This window comes from Corythoichthys intestinalis, chromosome 4, assembly GCF_030265065.1.
Source record: "Corythoichthys intestinalis isolate RoL2023-P3 chromosome 4, ASM3026506v1, whole genome shotgun sequence".
Classification (NCBI taxonomy): Eukaryota; Metazoa; Chordata; class Actinopteri; order Syngnathiformes; family Syngnathidae; genus Corythoichthys; species Corythoichthys intestinalis.
In genome coordinates, this window is record NC_080398.1 from 47691183 (window position 1) to 47706517 (window position 15335).

At 40.8% G+C, this 15335-nt stretch overlaps 1 protein-coding gene across 1 annotated transcript; it reads left to right on the forward strand.

Moving 5' to 3' along the window:
* Positions 1 to 5567: 5567 nt before the first annotated feature.
* Positions 5568 to 11509, forward strand: ndrg1b (N-myc downstream regulated 1b). The gene is made up of 12 exons (XM_057835358.1): positions 5568 to 5733; positions 5892 to 5997; positions 6320 to 6440; positions 6524 to 6586; positions 6677 to 6737; positions 7036 to 7122; positions 9225 to 9281; positions 9368 to 9534; positions 10046 to 10145; positions 10280 to 10315; positions 10403 to 10454; positions 10584 to 11509. The coding sequence occupies exons 1-12, from the start codon at positions 5683 to 5685 to the stop codon at positions 10772 to 10774; spliced, it is 1092 nt and encodes a 363-aa protein (XP_057691341.1). The 5' UTR covers positions 5568 to 5682; the 3' UTR covers positions 10775 to 11509.
* Positions 11510 to 15335: the final 3826 nt, after the last annotated feature.

Below are 15335 nucleotides of genomic sequence, written 5' to 3' on the forward strand. Positions count from 1 at the left end.
CACATAATTCACATAATTTAAGAACCACATCAAAATGACCACAAAACCACCTAACAGTAAGTCTAAAAAGGTGACACCTGTTTTTTGTTCATCTGTTTCACCAAGCATTTTCCTTCATGAACTGTTTTTGTCTCTGCAAAGTTACAAAGTGGACTGCTAATTTTCCAAAAGGATGTAAATATTTCTGTGGAAGTGCCTTTTGTAAAGCTCTGTGATTTGGTCTCAGAGCAAAAATTTTGGGACAAACTCAAATAAGGCTCTTACCTCAAACTTTTATTTTCACCTCATATAAATATTCTTCTGGTTAAATGGACGCATTCCAAAATGAATAGCCTTCAAAAAGATGGTGGAGACCTACTAACTTTTTGCTTCGGTAAGATCAGCCTTTACATGTGTAATTGCTTTTCTGGAACAACTGTATAGTTTAATTCACTTGACACATTACACATTTTTTGTTATTAAGTGATGTGCAGCCACACCTCATCTCAGAGCATCTAAAATGATTCAAATCATTCAAAGTGATGCACAGTTCATTAGTAAATTGCGGTCAGGCATCAACGGCAAATCGTTCAAGCAAGCGGAATGCTGTGACCATATGGCTCACTGAGATTAGGGAATTGACCTGCAACCTGGTTTGACTGAGGAGTATATCGTGTGTTGCCTATTTACAGAATGCATACAAATAGCATATTCAAACAGGAAGCGTTCAAGCAATTGCAAACTTTTTGATCTTGTTAAAAAAAAAAAAAATCTGGTAAAATCTAATTGACCAAAAAATATACACATAAAGTGCATGCGACAGCATAAAAAGCTCTTAAATAACATTATTATGTGAATTAGAATCATTTTGAGACGATTTGACTATATATAACAATTTGGCAAAGCACAGATGACGAGAAATTAGTCTTTTAATCTGCCGTTTGGTATCTGCCTGTCATTATAGCACTCTAGCGTCCCCAGGCAGGGTCACGATTTCATCTGATTTAGAATTCAGCCCATTGTGGGGGAATTATTCAGAACGAGGAAAATGTGACGAAAAGAGCAGAAAATGTCATTATTTCAATCTGTCTACTCCAATATTTTTACAGGATTTTATTTTTATCTAAGTATTTGTCCCGAATTGCTAAATAAATGGTATGGTCATGACAAATAACAATCATGTGCTAAATTGTATATAAAACATTAAAAAGGCATTTATTCAGTACGACATGGAAAAATTACTCCATAATTGTCAAAACTGTCGACTTCTTCCAATTTCCGAACGATATTTTATGGCTCAGGAGTTAGTCCGGCTTTTGTCATTTCCCTACCCCGGTTTAAGAGAGCGTAAACAAACCAGGAGGCGTGACAGCTAGCCAACATGCTAAACCGAACCGAGCGGCGTTTCCAAGTCTTATTCTCGCCTTTCGAAGAGAAAAATCCCTAAATGTCCAAACTGAGTACTGCTTGTCATTTTCCCTCCAAAATGTTATGTCGCTCATAGCAGGAGTGCTGTCAGCATTGCTGCAGAGATTGAAGAGGTGGGGGGTCAGCTTGTTATTGCTCAGACCATACGCCACACTCTACATCAAATTGGTGTGCATGGCTGTCACTCCAGAAGGAAGCCTTTTCTGAAGACGGTACACAAGAAAGCCCGCCCATCTCATCAGACCATAGGACATGGGTCCAGTAATCCGTGTGCTTCGTTGACATGTCTTCTGCAAACTGTTTGCGGGCTTTCCTGTGTACCGTCTTCAGAAGTGGCTTCCTCCTGGGGTGACATCCATGCACACCAATTTGATGTAGAATGCGACGAATGGTCTGAGCAATACCAAGCTGACCCCCTTCAATCCCTGCAGCAATGCTAACAGCACTCCTGTAACGAGTGTAGAGCTGTCCCGACTAGTCGACATAGTCGACGTCATCGATGACGTAAATCCGTCGACGAGCACAACATCCCGTCGACGGTTAATGAAGGGTTAAAAATATATATGCGTGGAAAGTTAGAATGTCGGATGCTGTTTGCAAGCGGGGAAAGCGGCACAAAGCCAAAAAAAGCGCACCAGAGTGTCCAAAACATTGACTTATTTCAAAGAAACAAAGTCCTGTCTCTTCAATGCCAAGCTTGGCTGCACGTCGGCCGTGAATAAACACCTCAAGCGCCTTCACGCAGTTTGTAATTTTTTTTCTTCATTTTTTGTACACCAGAGGGTGCTGTCGCCTTACTAAATAATAATGTTTCATTGACAATGGGCCTATAAGTGCTATTAGTATTGTTCTTAATGCTAATTGAAAGGTATATTTTATGGCATAGAAAATTATATAAGGTTAAAAGGTCATAAATATATACAGTATATACAGTGATTGCACTCAAGGGAGAGATTGTCAATGATAAGGTAATAAATTGAGGTAAAGGCAATTCATATAGGCAATTCATTGATATATAAATAAGGTTTAAAAGGAAAAAGGTGAAAAGTTTTTGTTAATTTCTAATTGTGTTGCTTTATTTGTGTGCACCGTAGCTCTTACAGTGTGTTTACATCAAGGATGGAATAAAAGTTGTAAACCATCAGTTTAAGAGACCATCTTTTCAATCGGGATGCTACACTAGTTAATTCTATTAGCATTTCAACTCATTGTTTATTTGTGATTTATTATTGTTATTTACGTGTTTATTTGTACTTTAATAAATAATTTGAGTGTTCCAATATGTTTTTGTGAATTGATAAGCGTCAACAAAAATTTCATTGCTAAATTAGTAAAAAAAAATATATATATATATAATTTTTTTTATTATTATTAGATTAGTCGACTAATCGTAAAAATAGTCGGCTGACTAATCGGGAGAAAATTAGTCGTTTGGGACAGCCCTAAACGAGTGACATGACATTTTGGAGGGAAAATGACAAGCAGTACTCAATTTGAACATTTAGTGATGTACGTAGTTTCTAAGGGGTGTACTCACTTTTGTTGCCAGGGGTTTAGACATGAATGGCTATATTTTGAGTTATTTTGAGGGGAAAATAAATTAACTCTATTATATACAGTGCCTTGCAAAAGTATTCGGCCCCCTTGAACCTTGCAACCTTTCGCCACATTTCAGGCTTCAAACACAAAGATATAAAATTTTAATTTTTTGTCAAGAATCAACAACAAGTGGGACACAATCGTGAAGTGGAACAAAATTTATTGGATAATTTAAACTTTTTTAACAAATAAAAAACTGAAAAGTGGGGCGTGCAGTATTATTTGGCCCCCTTGCGTTAATACTTTGTAGCGCCACCTTTTGCTCCAATTACAGCTGCAAGTCGCTTGGGGTATGTTTCTATCAGTTTTGCACATCGAGAGACTGACATTCTTGCCCATTCTTCCTTGCAAAACAGCTCGAGCTCAGTGAGGTTGGATGGAGAGTGTTTGTGAACAGCAGTCTTCAGCTCTTTCCACAGATTCTCGATTGGATTCAGGTCTGGACTTTGACTTGGCCATTCTAACACCTGGATACGTTTATTTTTGAACCATTCCATTGTAGATTTGGCTTTATGTTTTGGATCATTGTCCTGTTGGAAGATAAATCTCCGTCCCAGTCTCAGGTCTTGTGCAGATACCAACAGGTTTTCTTCCAGAATGTTCCTGTATTTGGCTGCATCCATCTTCCCGTCAGTTTTAAACATCTTCCCTGTCCCTGCTGAAGAAAAGCAGGCCCATACCCAGGCCCATATGCTGCCACCACCATGTTTGACAGTTGGGATGGTGTGTTCAGGGTGATGAGCTGTGTTGCTTTTACGCCAAACATATCGTTTTGCATTGTGGCCAAAAAGTTCAATTTTGGTTTCATCTGACCAGAGCACCTTCTTCCACATGTTTGGTGTGTCTCCCAGGTGGCTTGTGGCAAACTTTAAACGAGACTTTTTATGGACATCTTTGAGAAATGGCTTTCTTCTTGCCACTCTTCCATAAAGGCCAGATTTGTGCAGTGTATGACTGATTGTTGTCCTATGGACAGACTCTCCCACCTCAGCTGTAGATCTCTGCAGTTCATCCAGAGTGATCATGGGCCTCTTGGCTGCATCTCTGATCAGTTTTCTCCTTGTTTGAGAAGAAAGTTTTGAAGGACGGCCGGGTCTTGGTAGATTTGCAGTGGTCTGATGCTCCTTCCATTTCAATATGATGGCTTGCACTGTGCTCCTTGAGATGTTTAAAGCTTGGGAAATCTTTTTGTATCCAAATCCGGCTTTAAACTTCTCCACAACAGTATCTCGGACCTGCCTGGTGTGTTCCTTGGTTTTCATAATGCTCTCTGCACTTTAAACAGAACCCTGAGACTATCACAGAGCAGGTGCATTTATACGGAGACTTGATTACACACAGGTGGATTCTATTTATCATCATCGGTCATTTAGGACAACATTGGATCATTCAGAGATCCTCACTGAACTTCTGGAGTGAGTTTGCTGCACTGAAAGTAAAGGAGCAGAATAATATTGCACGCCCCACTTTTCAGTTTTTTATTTGTTAAAAAAGTTTAAATTATCCAATAAATGTTGTTCCACCTCACGATTGTGTCCCACTTGTTGTTGATTCTTGACAAAAAAATTAAATTTCCTATCTTTATGTTTGAAGCTTGAAATGTGGCGAAAGGTTGCAAGATTCAAGGGGGCCGAATACTTTTGCAAGGCACTGTAAGCTGCACGCAGACTACATTTCATTGTGTCAAAGTGTCATTTTTTCAGTGTTGTCCCATAAAAAGATATACTTAAATATCTTCAGAAATGCGAGGGATGTACTCACTTTTGTGATACACTGTAAAACGAGTGCCATGATCCCAGTATTTGACATAATACAAAATACGATGTTTACTCACTTCCTCGTAAGTCCAATGGTTCCACTGCTGTCGGACTTGTTTTGGCCAATTTGGGGTGAACGGGAACTTTTTGAAACCCAAAAAGGCTCACTCGCCTCTCTCAGGTGCAGCAACAAAACCCTGCAGCACATTTGGTTGGCGTGATGTGAAAAATAAATAAATTAATCCACATAATCAGCTGAATCTGCAGTCCATTTGCATGCTATAAAGCAATGCTGTATTGTGAGATGCTGACCCGGTTGACGTCACATTCGCATTCGTCCTCAACCCGAGCCTGGAGCCGCAAGTCGCTATTTTTCATGCCGCGGGATTCAGAAATATTTAATAAAACGATCGCTTCCACACACATCCAAGTGGTCCATTTCATTCAGGAGCATAAAATACCTCGTGAACTATGAACTAAACATGCTTTTTGCTGTCATAGGCACTTTAATCATTGATGCAAATGTCATTTTCATAATTCAGGTAAACCTATGGGATACTGATGAAGCTGCCATGCTTGAATTGTGGTACTGCTGTTTTGCTCTGTGTACTGAATCAACAGTAACGTCACGTATGTGATCTTTGGTTCTTTGGTTAATACTTGGGAGAAATCCCAAGCTGGCTCTGTGGGACTGAAACAGACTAAGGTGGGATTAAAACAGAGGCCAGTTGGCCACATGTGAGCCAGGTTGGACTTGAAGCTTTAGCAGGAGATCAGTGCTGGAGTGTATATATAAAGACGCTCAAGCAAATGGTCTGTCACACATCCTGCACTTGTTGCTGCATACTTGTTCCACTCACGGGAGTTTCCCTACAGAACGAAATACAGGGACAGCTTGGCCTTTCCTGCAACAGGAATCATGGTTCTGCAAGAGAATGAGTGTGACTGTGTCTTTGAGCCACACATCAAAGTGAGTATTGCAGTATTACATAGTTGTATGGTTAGACGGTTGTACTGTGTAATGTTCATGTTTCTGACTACAATGATGGCAAAATCTGTAAGATTCTGCTTTTAATTTGGTCAGCAACCCATCACAGCTAAACATTTGAATGTTTTGCCTTTATTGAGGAGGAGAATGTTGACACTCAGTATGGGAAGGTCCACTGCATCATGATGGGGACTCCCAGGGCAAACCGGCCAGTCATTCTTACCTATCATGACGTTGGACTGAACCGTAAGTATGACTGTTGCTCTTTATTTATCCACCATAAATTAATACCGGTAGTCGTATCATAGGAATGTTATTTAAACAGGTATTATTTTTAACTTTAATGGCGTAAATAAAATAATGAAAGGTCTGCCAAGTGCTCACATGGTATTGTTTTAAGTATGACAAGTACCTTTAATGATATTAATATTGATTTTTATAGTATATTACATATTCATAATTTACTATGATATGCTAATTACTTTTCTTTTTTAAATTTTATTCCTATCATATTGCAATACAACATGCTCTTTGTCTAAAAGAGAATCATTGTTTTAACTTTCTACAGACAAATCATGTTTTGAGACTCTGTTTACGCATGAGGACATGCAAGAAATCCTCAGACATTTTCCCGTTTGTCATGTTGAAGCCCCTGGACAACAAGAAGCAGCCAAAACATTCCCTACATCGTGAGTAGTCATTATTGTTTAAAGGCCAATTCTTAAAAGTCACATAACTGTAATGATATCACTATTGACTCCTGACCTTGTAGGTATTCCTACCCATCCATGGACCAACTGTCTGAAGCGCTAACCACTGTGCTCAAACACTTTGGGTGAGAAAGCCCTTCTAATCCTGAGGTTTTGCCAAGATAATCTCAAACTCAAAGCACAGATCTGGGCTTGATTCTGAATGTGATTCACAGGTTGCACAGTGTGATTGGGCTGGGAGTTGGAGCAGGCGCCTGCATTTTGGCAAATTTTGCTGTGAGTCCACGATTCTTCTTTTAATCCCATTTCTGACTGAAAGTATTTTTGCTTTAATTCAGTTCAAATTCAATTCTATCAGTGAAATAAATAGAAATATCTAATTTCAACAAGCCTGAATATCATCTTGTAAAATAAAGTTTAGTCGTGGTGGTGTTTATGCATTTTTATTCTGCATGAATATGGCATCAAACGGGGAAAGAAAGAAGCCACATGGCAGATGTTTTTTTTATCGCCTGTTGCCTGAATTAGACTTGACTTTGAAATATGCAATTATGTCTTGTGTACGTGTGTATAGCTGAATCACCCTGACCTCGTGGATGGATTGGTTCTGATCAACATCAACCCAAATGCTGAAGGATTAATAGATACTGTTGCTAACAAGGTAAGCATTGAGTGTGTCATGTGTGTGTTTGTGAGTGATTGTGTACATACTTACAAATACCCTAACCCGGGGGTCAGCAACCCGTGGCCTTTTAGCGCTGCCCTAGTGGCTCCCTGGAGCTTTTTAAAAAATGTTTGAAAATGGAAAAAGATGGGGCAGGAAAACATATATTTTTAGTTTTAATGTGGTTTCTATGGGTGGACAAACATAACACAAACATTCTTTTAATTCATTAATATTGTAATGAAAAACTTGTGGCGGCATTGTACAACAGTGTAGTCACATGGTGCATCATTCTCCATAGGATGCATCGCAGGGAAAATACACATTTACCATATTTTCCGCACTATAAAGCGCATGGAAGTATAAGTTGCACCTTTATTGAATGACCTATTTTAAAACCGTTTTCATGAATAGAGCGCACTGCATTATAAGAAGAGCCGGGCGATAACCGAAAATTTACCGTTACTGAAATTCTTCACAATGACCGACGTAATTTTGACCATGTCGATAAATTCGTTAATTTAATAAAACAAAAAAATATAGTCTTTTCATGCTCCTTTGACTCTGTGTTGTCCGGCAATGTTCATTCCCCTTTAAGAAAGCAGTCAGTGTGCTTATGTATGAAGCCCGGTAGGCTAACGCTAGCGGCTAATGCTACAAGCAAACGTGATGGAGTCAGGCTTAATGAAGCTTCACCAAACTTTCACCCGACATTAAGTAGAATCTTGGCGGCTTCCAGACAGGCTTTCAGTGCTTTCTACTGGTAGCCAGGCCACAGGCTAAAGCTAGCGGCTAACGCTACAAATGAACGTGATGGAGTCGGATAGTGGCTCTAACCTTGTCGAAACGGCTGAAATCAATGAGTGGATTGGACTGCATCTAGCAATCATTATGTCGCGTTATGTTGTATCTCTGTGTGTCTGATAGCTTTTATGATGGTAAAGAATTCAGCATAAAGTATAATCCAACAGTGAAGCCTATAATATGACCGTTTAATGGCCACAGCTAATTTTTTGTATTTGCTTGCGTTATTCTGTGTCACATTACTGCCATCATAAAATCTCAAATGTTTCATTGGCATAAGAACAATATAGCTTTAATGTTTGTGTGTCTGTGTGGGGGGTGCATGTGTGCGTGCATGTATTAAAAAATGCTTAGGAAAAAAAAATCTGAAACCTTTGAATAAACTCTTGCGTTAAGTAATTGTGTCAAAGCAGCCATTACCAATAAGTTGTCTGTTTGAAGTCTACCGTTCAAGCTGTAAGTCTTTTGTGTTCAAATGACACGTTTGCACAGTCGTCACATTTTATAATGTTGTACATTTTTCAAGTCAAACAAGCTGTTATAAATGTTCACACTTGAATTCTTATTGTTTACAAGAAATTTTTATATACTTAATGTTTAGACTGCGCGTACAATTGTTAAATTGAAAGCTGGTAAATAAATTTAACGAGAAACGGTTCATTTGTATTTCATGCACTGATTCAGATTTTCAAATTATATAGCAGTCCGCTAGGGCAAATTTATCGTTATTTATTGTTATTGAGGTAAATCTGCTCAATTTACCGTGATACGTACTTACTGTAAGGCCATATCGCACAGCCCTAATTATAAGGCGCAGTAGTAGTAGTCGTCGTCGTTGTAGTAGTGGTTGGCGTTGCGTTATGCATCCACAAGATAGAGCTGAGCTAAATGGAATGTCATGCCATGATTAACAAATATTTATCCATATATGAGGCACATCGACTTATAAGGCGCACTGACGGCTTTTGAGAAAATTATAGGCTTTCAGGTGCGCCTTACAGTGCGGAAAATACGGTAATTTATGAAGGTTCATTATATATTTGTTGCCAACTTAGTCATTTTGATAGAAGGCCAATATAGCTTAGATACATAGAGCATGTGCTGCCTTCATTAAAAGGCTTTCATTTTTTTGCGGCTCCAGACATATTTGTTTTTTTGCTCCAATATGACTCTTTCAACGTTCTGGGTTGCCGACCCCTGCCCTTACCCTATTTACTACATGATCTCAACTTGAATTATTTAATGTTTAACTTCTACTTTGTAAAAGCATGTCTATTTATCCCTCCCCTCTACAGATTACTGAATGGACCCACACTCTCCCTGACACAATCATCACACACCTATTCGGAAAGGTAAGTTGCAATGAAAACAAAAGCATTAGTTGAGGATTAAGTACTCGAGTAAGCATCTCAATTTTTTGTCCAAATTGACTTTTTAGGAAGAAATCCAGTCCAACCATGATCTCATAGCTACATACCGCCACCATATTACTGCAACCATGAACCAGTACAATGTGGGACAGTTTTTCCGTGCTTACAACAGCCGCAGTGCACTTGAGGTTGAGAGGCCTGTTCCTGGAGGAAATGTCAATGTGAGGACCCTAAAGTAAGAACCACCAAATGCTTTGTAACAAACAGCTGTGGCCAAAAGTCACACATTTGATTTATTTTTATTTACAACTTGGGAAACGTTCCCTGCTTCTAAGCTAGCCAGAAAACATGGGTTATGCTCCACTTTTAATTAGTGTTACATTATCCAAATAACTATGGCAATAATATATGTTAATATGGTATGTTATTGGATGTGTGTTAAATATGTTTGTATATGTTAACATCAGTTTTTTTTTTTTTTTGTTAGAGGTTTTGATTTAATTTAATTGTAAAAATAAATAAATAAATAATAATCATGGTCGCACCTCAAGCATAGAATGTCCCCAAATAGCTTGGTATCCAGAAGAATTCATCTTCAGAGGGCCTAAGGGGACTTGACCCTTACACTTATATGTAGTGTTTCAATATGTTATAAGATCAACTTGGATGTGGGGAAATCTAGTTGCAGGAAAGCCATGCTTTACTTAACATTCTATAAACCACCTCTCCATGTGTCCTAATCCCAGATGCTCCACATTGCTGGTTGTTGGCGACAACTCTCCATTTGTGGATGCTGTGGTTGACTGCAACTCTAAGCTTAACCCAACAAAGACCACATTTCTTAAGGTAACCATGGACATTAAAATATATGTTATAAATGTGTCTATTATAATTAAGGGAATTTATCAAACCAAAGGAGTTATGTACTGTATACGTATGTTCGGATGTGACTGAGGCCAATGTTGCTTCGCCCCCTCTAGATGGCGGACTGTGGAGGACTTCCTCAAGTGGCTCAGGTATGTCAGCCTGATAAACGACCTATTCAGTTAACCTCCAAATTAAACAGAAAATATTGAATTCGACTATGTTTTGCCTCATGACAGCCAGCCAAAGTGATTGAAGCCCTCAAATATTTTATCCAAGGCCTGGGATACTGTAAGTGACAAGAAATTTGCCTAACTTGTAGAAGAGTGTTCATATTTTGAATTTACTTTAAAAGAATATCAATAAGTGGAAAGCCTTTGAAATCTATACCCAAATATAACACCAGCTTTCTGTCTACAGTATCTAGTGCCAGTATGACCAGACTTCGGTCAAGGACCACCTCGAGCTCCAGCGTCTCGTCCATGGAGAGCTCTCGGAGTCGGGCGCATGAGAAGCGTGGACGCTCCCACACTGATGTTTCAATGGAGAGCATCTCTAATAGCTACATGGACCGAGTCATTTCAAAGTCCACACATGAAGTGGCATGCTAGATACTGTAACTCGAGGCATTTAGTACCCAGTTTGAGCTTGCATCTTGTTATTGCCTATTTCTGCAACTACTCTCAATTGTCGCAGTCATCACTTAATATAACTACTGTATGCTTTTTTGTAGCCTCGACTTAATGTTCACCACCACCAATTTCTCCTCTTATTCTTTATGTAGCTGATAATTTAGTCTCTTAATTGGAGGCATTATCCCTCCAAAACAAAAATAAAAAAATAATAAATTATAATAATTTTGTTTTGTTTGGGTGTATTCTTGATGATATATATATCAGTATATTTGAGATTTCTTGATTCGTTATCTTTATTTTATTTTGTATTTTTTTTTAATTGTTAACTGTTGAATATCATCCAAATCAGTTTTTAAGACTAGGTGTTTATGTGGCACATAGCTTTACATTGATGTGCCGTAATGTATAGTGCTACATTGTAAATTACTTCTTTTCAGAAGACATTATTTTTACAAAGTACAAATATATATATATATATATATATATATATATATATATATATATATATATATATATATATATATATATATATATATATATATAAACAATATTATAATCCTTTACTGATCTCCAAAGGCAACATTCAGCACTTATGCAGAATATAGCCAACAATAAAATAAACATAATCCAAACAATTACTTAAAGACTGCTATGTACAAACCCTCCTTTTTCTTTCATTCTTCTTCTTTTTTTTCTTTTCTTTTTTTTTTTTTTTAATACAAGATAAAATTACATGATTATTGGTTGGAGCTGGGCGTGCAGTGATGCATTGACTCGATCTGTTGTAACTGGTTGTTGTAAATAAAGTTGTAGATATAAAAACAGCACATTATGCATGCATGTTACTGTAAAAAAATTAATGAGCAACCTAAAATAAAAATAAATAAAAAACTGTTGTAAGAGTACTTCTGGCTTTTGATCGCTAGATGGTGCTCTACGCATTGCATTTGATGCAGGATTGAACGTATAAACGGAATACCATCCGTCTGGCCAGTGGCGTCTGGAGCAATTTGCGCCAACAGGAGAGCATAATACAGTATGTCCATATACAGTACGTATATGTATTACTATTGAGCAAAGGTGGGTAGACCAGCTAGAAATTTTACTCAGGTTAGAGTAGCGCTACTTCAAAATAATATTATTCAAGTAAAAGTAGTCGACCAAAAAACGGACTAAAATACAAGTAAAAAAGTATTTGGTGAAAAGAATACTCAAGTAATGAGTAACATTGTGAATAACTATTTACGATGTTTGATTCTTTTTTTTTTTTTTTAAACAACTGTATTTTTTTTCTCAGCACAAAGTTATCTGTATGAACTGTTATTATTATACTGCACTACAACATTATCACATTAAGCCAAAGAAATGCAAAAAAAAAATAATAATAATAATTTAAATCGAAGTGGGAAATAAACACATTTTACAAGGATGTACAATGCAGACCTTGGTTGCTGTGGCTCAGTCGGTGGTTCTTCAACAACACTTTGGATTTAAACTATCTACAGCACAGGTTACATGTGTAACATCTTCCGCTGATTTGTCGGTTCATGTGATTTTTCAAATTATACCTGCTGCGGGTTGCATAGTTATAAATTATTGCATTTCAAAGTTGGTTGATTTTTTTTTTTTTTTTTTTTATACAATGTTTTTTTTTCTCAGCACAAAGTTATCTGTATGTTTTTTTTTTCTCAGCACAAAGTTATCTGTATGAAGTGTTATTCATATACTGTACTATGTAACATTACATAACCACATTGAGCCAAAGAAATACAAAAAAATAAAACATTGAATTTCGGCGACAGAAAAAAAATCTACAGAAATCCAGCATTATTCGCTGAAAGAGCATGAGTGCCCTCTAGTGGAGAAAACATATTTCCAATTATGAAACTAAAAGGATCACATCTCTGGTTTTCGGTGGTCAATCGGTGCCAAATAAAAACTGGGAGGGAGACTAAAATCTGCGCTTTCGAGTCATGTTGTCAGGCCCCAGGCTGGGCGAGTGTGTGGGTGTGTCTGTCATCCAATTACAGGCCCAGCACCTGACGGGTGGAATGATGGCAGCTGCCAGCAATCACCATCACCAGCCTACTTAAGCCAGCCAGAGCTCCACCACGTCGCTGGATCGTCTCTTTCAGTTCACTGTTAGTGCCCTCTCGCGTTTTGAATATTTCTGTGTGGACTCAACTGATCATCGACTTATTTGCTTTGTTCCAGGATTTCGCCTACGCCTCTTGTTATTGGTACCTTCGCCCGGAATCTTCAAGCCACAGACTCCACAGCCCTGCGAACAATAAACTATTTGAACTCAGATCCTCGTTCCCTCTCGTGCCTGTTTTGAGGGTTCTCAGCCCACGATCATAACAGCACGATCCAGCCACAATATGGACCCCGCAGGCACAGAACGGACACTCCAGCACCTGCCTCACCACCTCAACGAGCACCTGCCCCGTTTGCAACGCCGCTTGTGCAGCCCCTGCATGAACCCATGGTGCCGACGCCAGCTCCCTATGACGGCGACCTGGGTGCTTGCAGGGCGTTTCTGGTCCAATGCAGCCTCGTGTTTGAGCAGCAAAGCCTCACATATAGCAATGACCGAGCCAAGATCGCCTACCTTATTGGCTGTCTTCGTGGCAACGCCTTGTCGTGGGCGAGCGCCGAATGGGAAAGGGGCTCGGCGGCATGTTCCTCCTATGCCTGCTTCACGGAGGAGATGCGAAAGGTATTTGACCACCCGGTGCGCGGTAGGGAGGCCGCTAAACGTTTGATGTCGCTTCGCCAAGGCGCACTCAGCGTGGCAGAATACTCTGTGCAATTCCGTACCCTCGCCGCCGAGAGCAAATTCAATGAGGAAGCCCTTCAAGAAGTATTCGTCAGCGGCCTTAGTGAGTCTTTGAAGGATGAGTTGGCCTCACGTGAGGAACCCAACTCTCTCGACGCGCTCGTTAGTCTGGCGATCAGGATAGATTGTCGACTCAGGGAGCGTAGACGGCAGCGGCGTGACTCTCCGCCTGCTGCCCCTGCACATCCATTGGAGAGGCCCGTCCCGTTGTCACCTGCTGCAGCGGTGGGCTCACCCCCGGCATGGGGGTCAGTGCCCGTGCAACAGAGCCGTACCAGGCTGTCGGCAAGGGAGCGCTCTCACCGGCTCCGCTCGAGTCGATGTTTTTATTGTGGTGGTAGTGATCATCTCCTGCAGAGCTGCCCAGTCCGCCCAGGCTCGCTGAGGGGAAGGGAGGCATTGGTGAGCCATACTACGAACGCTTCCTCCCGTCTTCTGCTACCGGCTTCCCTCTTGTGGGAGGGCCGGGTTAGTGATATTACTGCGTTGGTCGATTGTGGGGCGGACGAGAGCTTCATAGACCGCTCCATCGTGTCGCGATTGGGCATCAAGACCCACCAGTTGGACGTTCCTTTGCGTACCACCGCACTCAATGGACAGCTTTTGTGCCGGGTGGAACGTCAGACCGAGCCAATTAACCTCTGCCTCTCCGGGAACCATCGTGAGGTAACCAGTTTTTATGTCTTTGATTGCCCACGCACACCATTAGTGCTGGGCCTCCCTTGGCTCCGAGAGCACAACCCTAGTATAGACTGGTCTCACCCCAAGCTAACAGCCTGGAGTCCTGCATGCCACACCAAGTGCCTTCAGTCCGCTCTTATTCCCAATACGCTGGCTCAAACGCCACCCACACCTGACCTCTCGGCCATTCCAAAATGTTACCATGACCTTGCACGTTTTCAGCGAGGACCACGCTTTGGCCCTTCCTCCTCACCGCCCGTATGATTGCGCCATCGAGCTCTTGCCTGGTGCCGCTCTGCCTAAGGCACGCCTTTACAACATCTCGCGGTCCGAGCAAGAGGCCATGGAGAAATACATTGCAGACTCGTTGGCCGCAGGCATAATCCGCCCCTCCTCCTCCCCGGTTGGCGCAGGGTTCTTTTTCGTTGGGAAGAAGGATGGCTCGCTACGGCCCTGCGTTGACTACAGGGGTCTGAACGACATCACTGTCAAAAACAGGTACCCTCTGCCACTCATTGACTCTGCTTTTACACCGCTCCATGGTGCCCGCATTTTCACAAAACTGGACCTCCGCAACGCTTACCATCTTGTTCGAATCCGAGAGGGAGATGAATGGAAGACCGCCTTCACCACCTCCCTGGGCCATTTTGAATATTTGGTCATGCCATTTGGCCTCTGCAACGCGCCCGCTGTGTTCCAGGCCCTCGTCAACGACGTCCTTCGGGACATGCTAAACAGGTTCGTGTTCGTCTATCTGGATGACATACTGATTTTCTCTCGTACTCCCGCAGAACACGAGCAGCATGTGAGGCAAGTACTGCAGAGACTCCTGGAGAACCGCCTCTATGTAAAGGCAGAGAAGTGTGCCTTCCATGTGTCCGAGACTGCCTTCCTCGGCTTCATAGTGGCCGACGGGGAACTCCGGATGGATCCCGCAAAGGTGACTGCAGTCTCTCAGTGGCCCAGGCCGGGCGATCGGAAACAGTTACAGCGCTTCCTGGGGTTTGCGAACTTTTA

Bases quoted from the DNA above. Each gene is read 5' to 3' on its own strand.
- ndrg1b (XM_057835358.1), top strand. From the start codon at position 5,683: ATGGTTCTGCAAGAGAATGAGTGTGACTGTGTCTTTGAGCCACACATC. The intron at 6,587-6,676 runs GTGAGAAAGCCC...TGTGATTCACAG, and splicing joins ACTGTGCTCAAACACTTTGG to GTTGCACAGTGTGATTGGGC. The intron at 6,738-7,035 runs GTGAGTCCACGA...ACGTGTGTATAG, and splicing joins GCATTTTGGCAAATTTTGCT to CTGAATCACCCTGACCTCGT.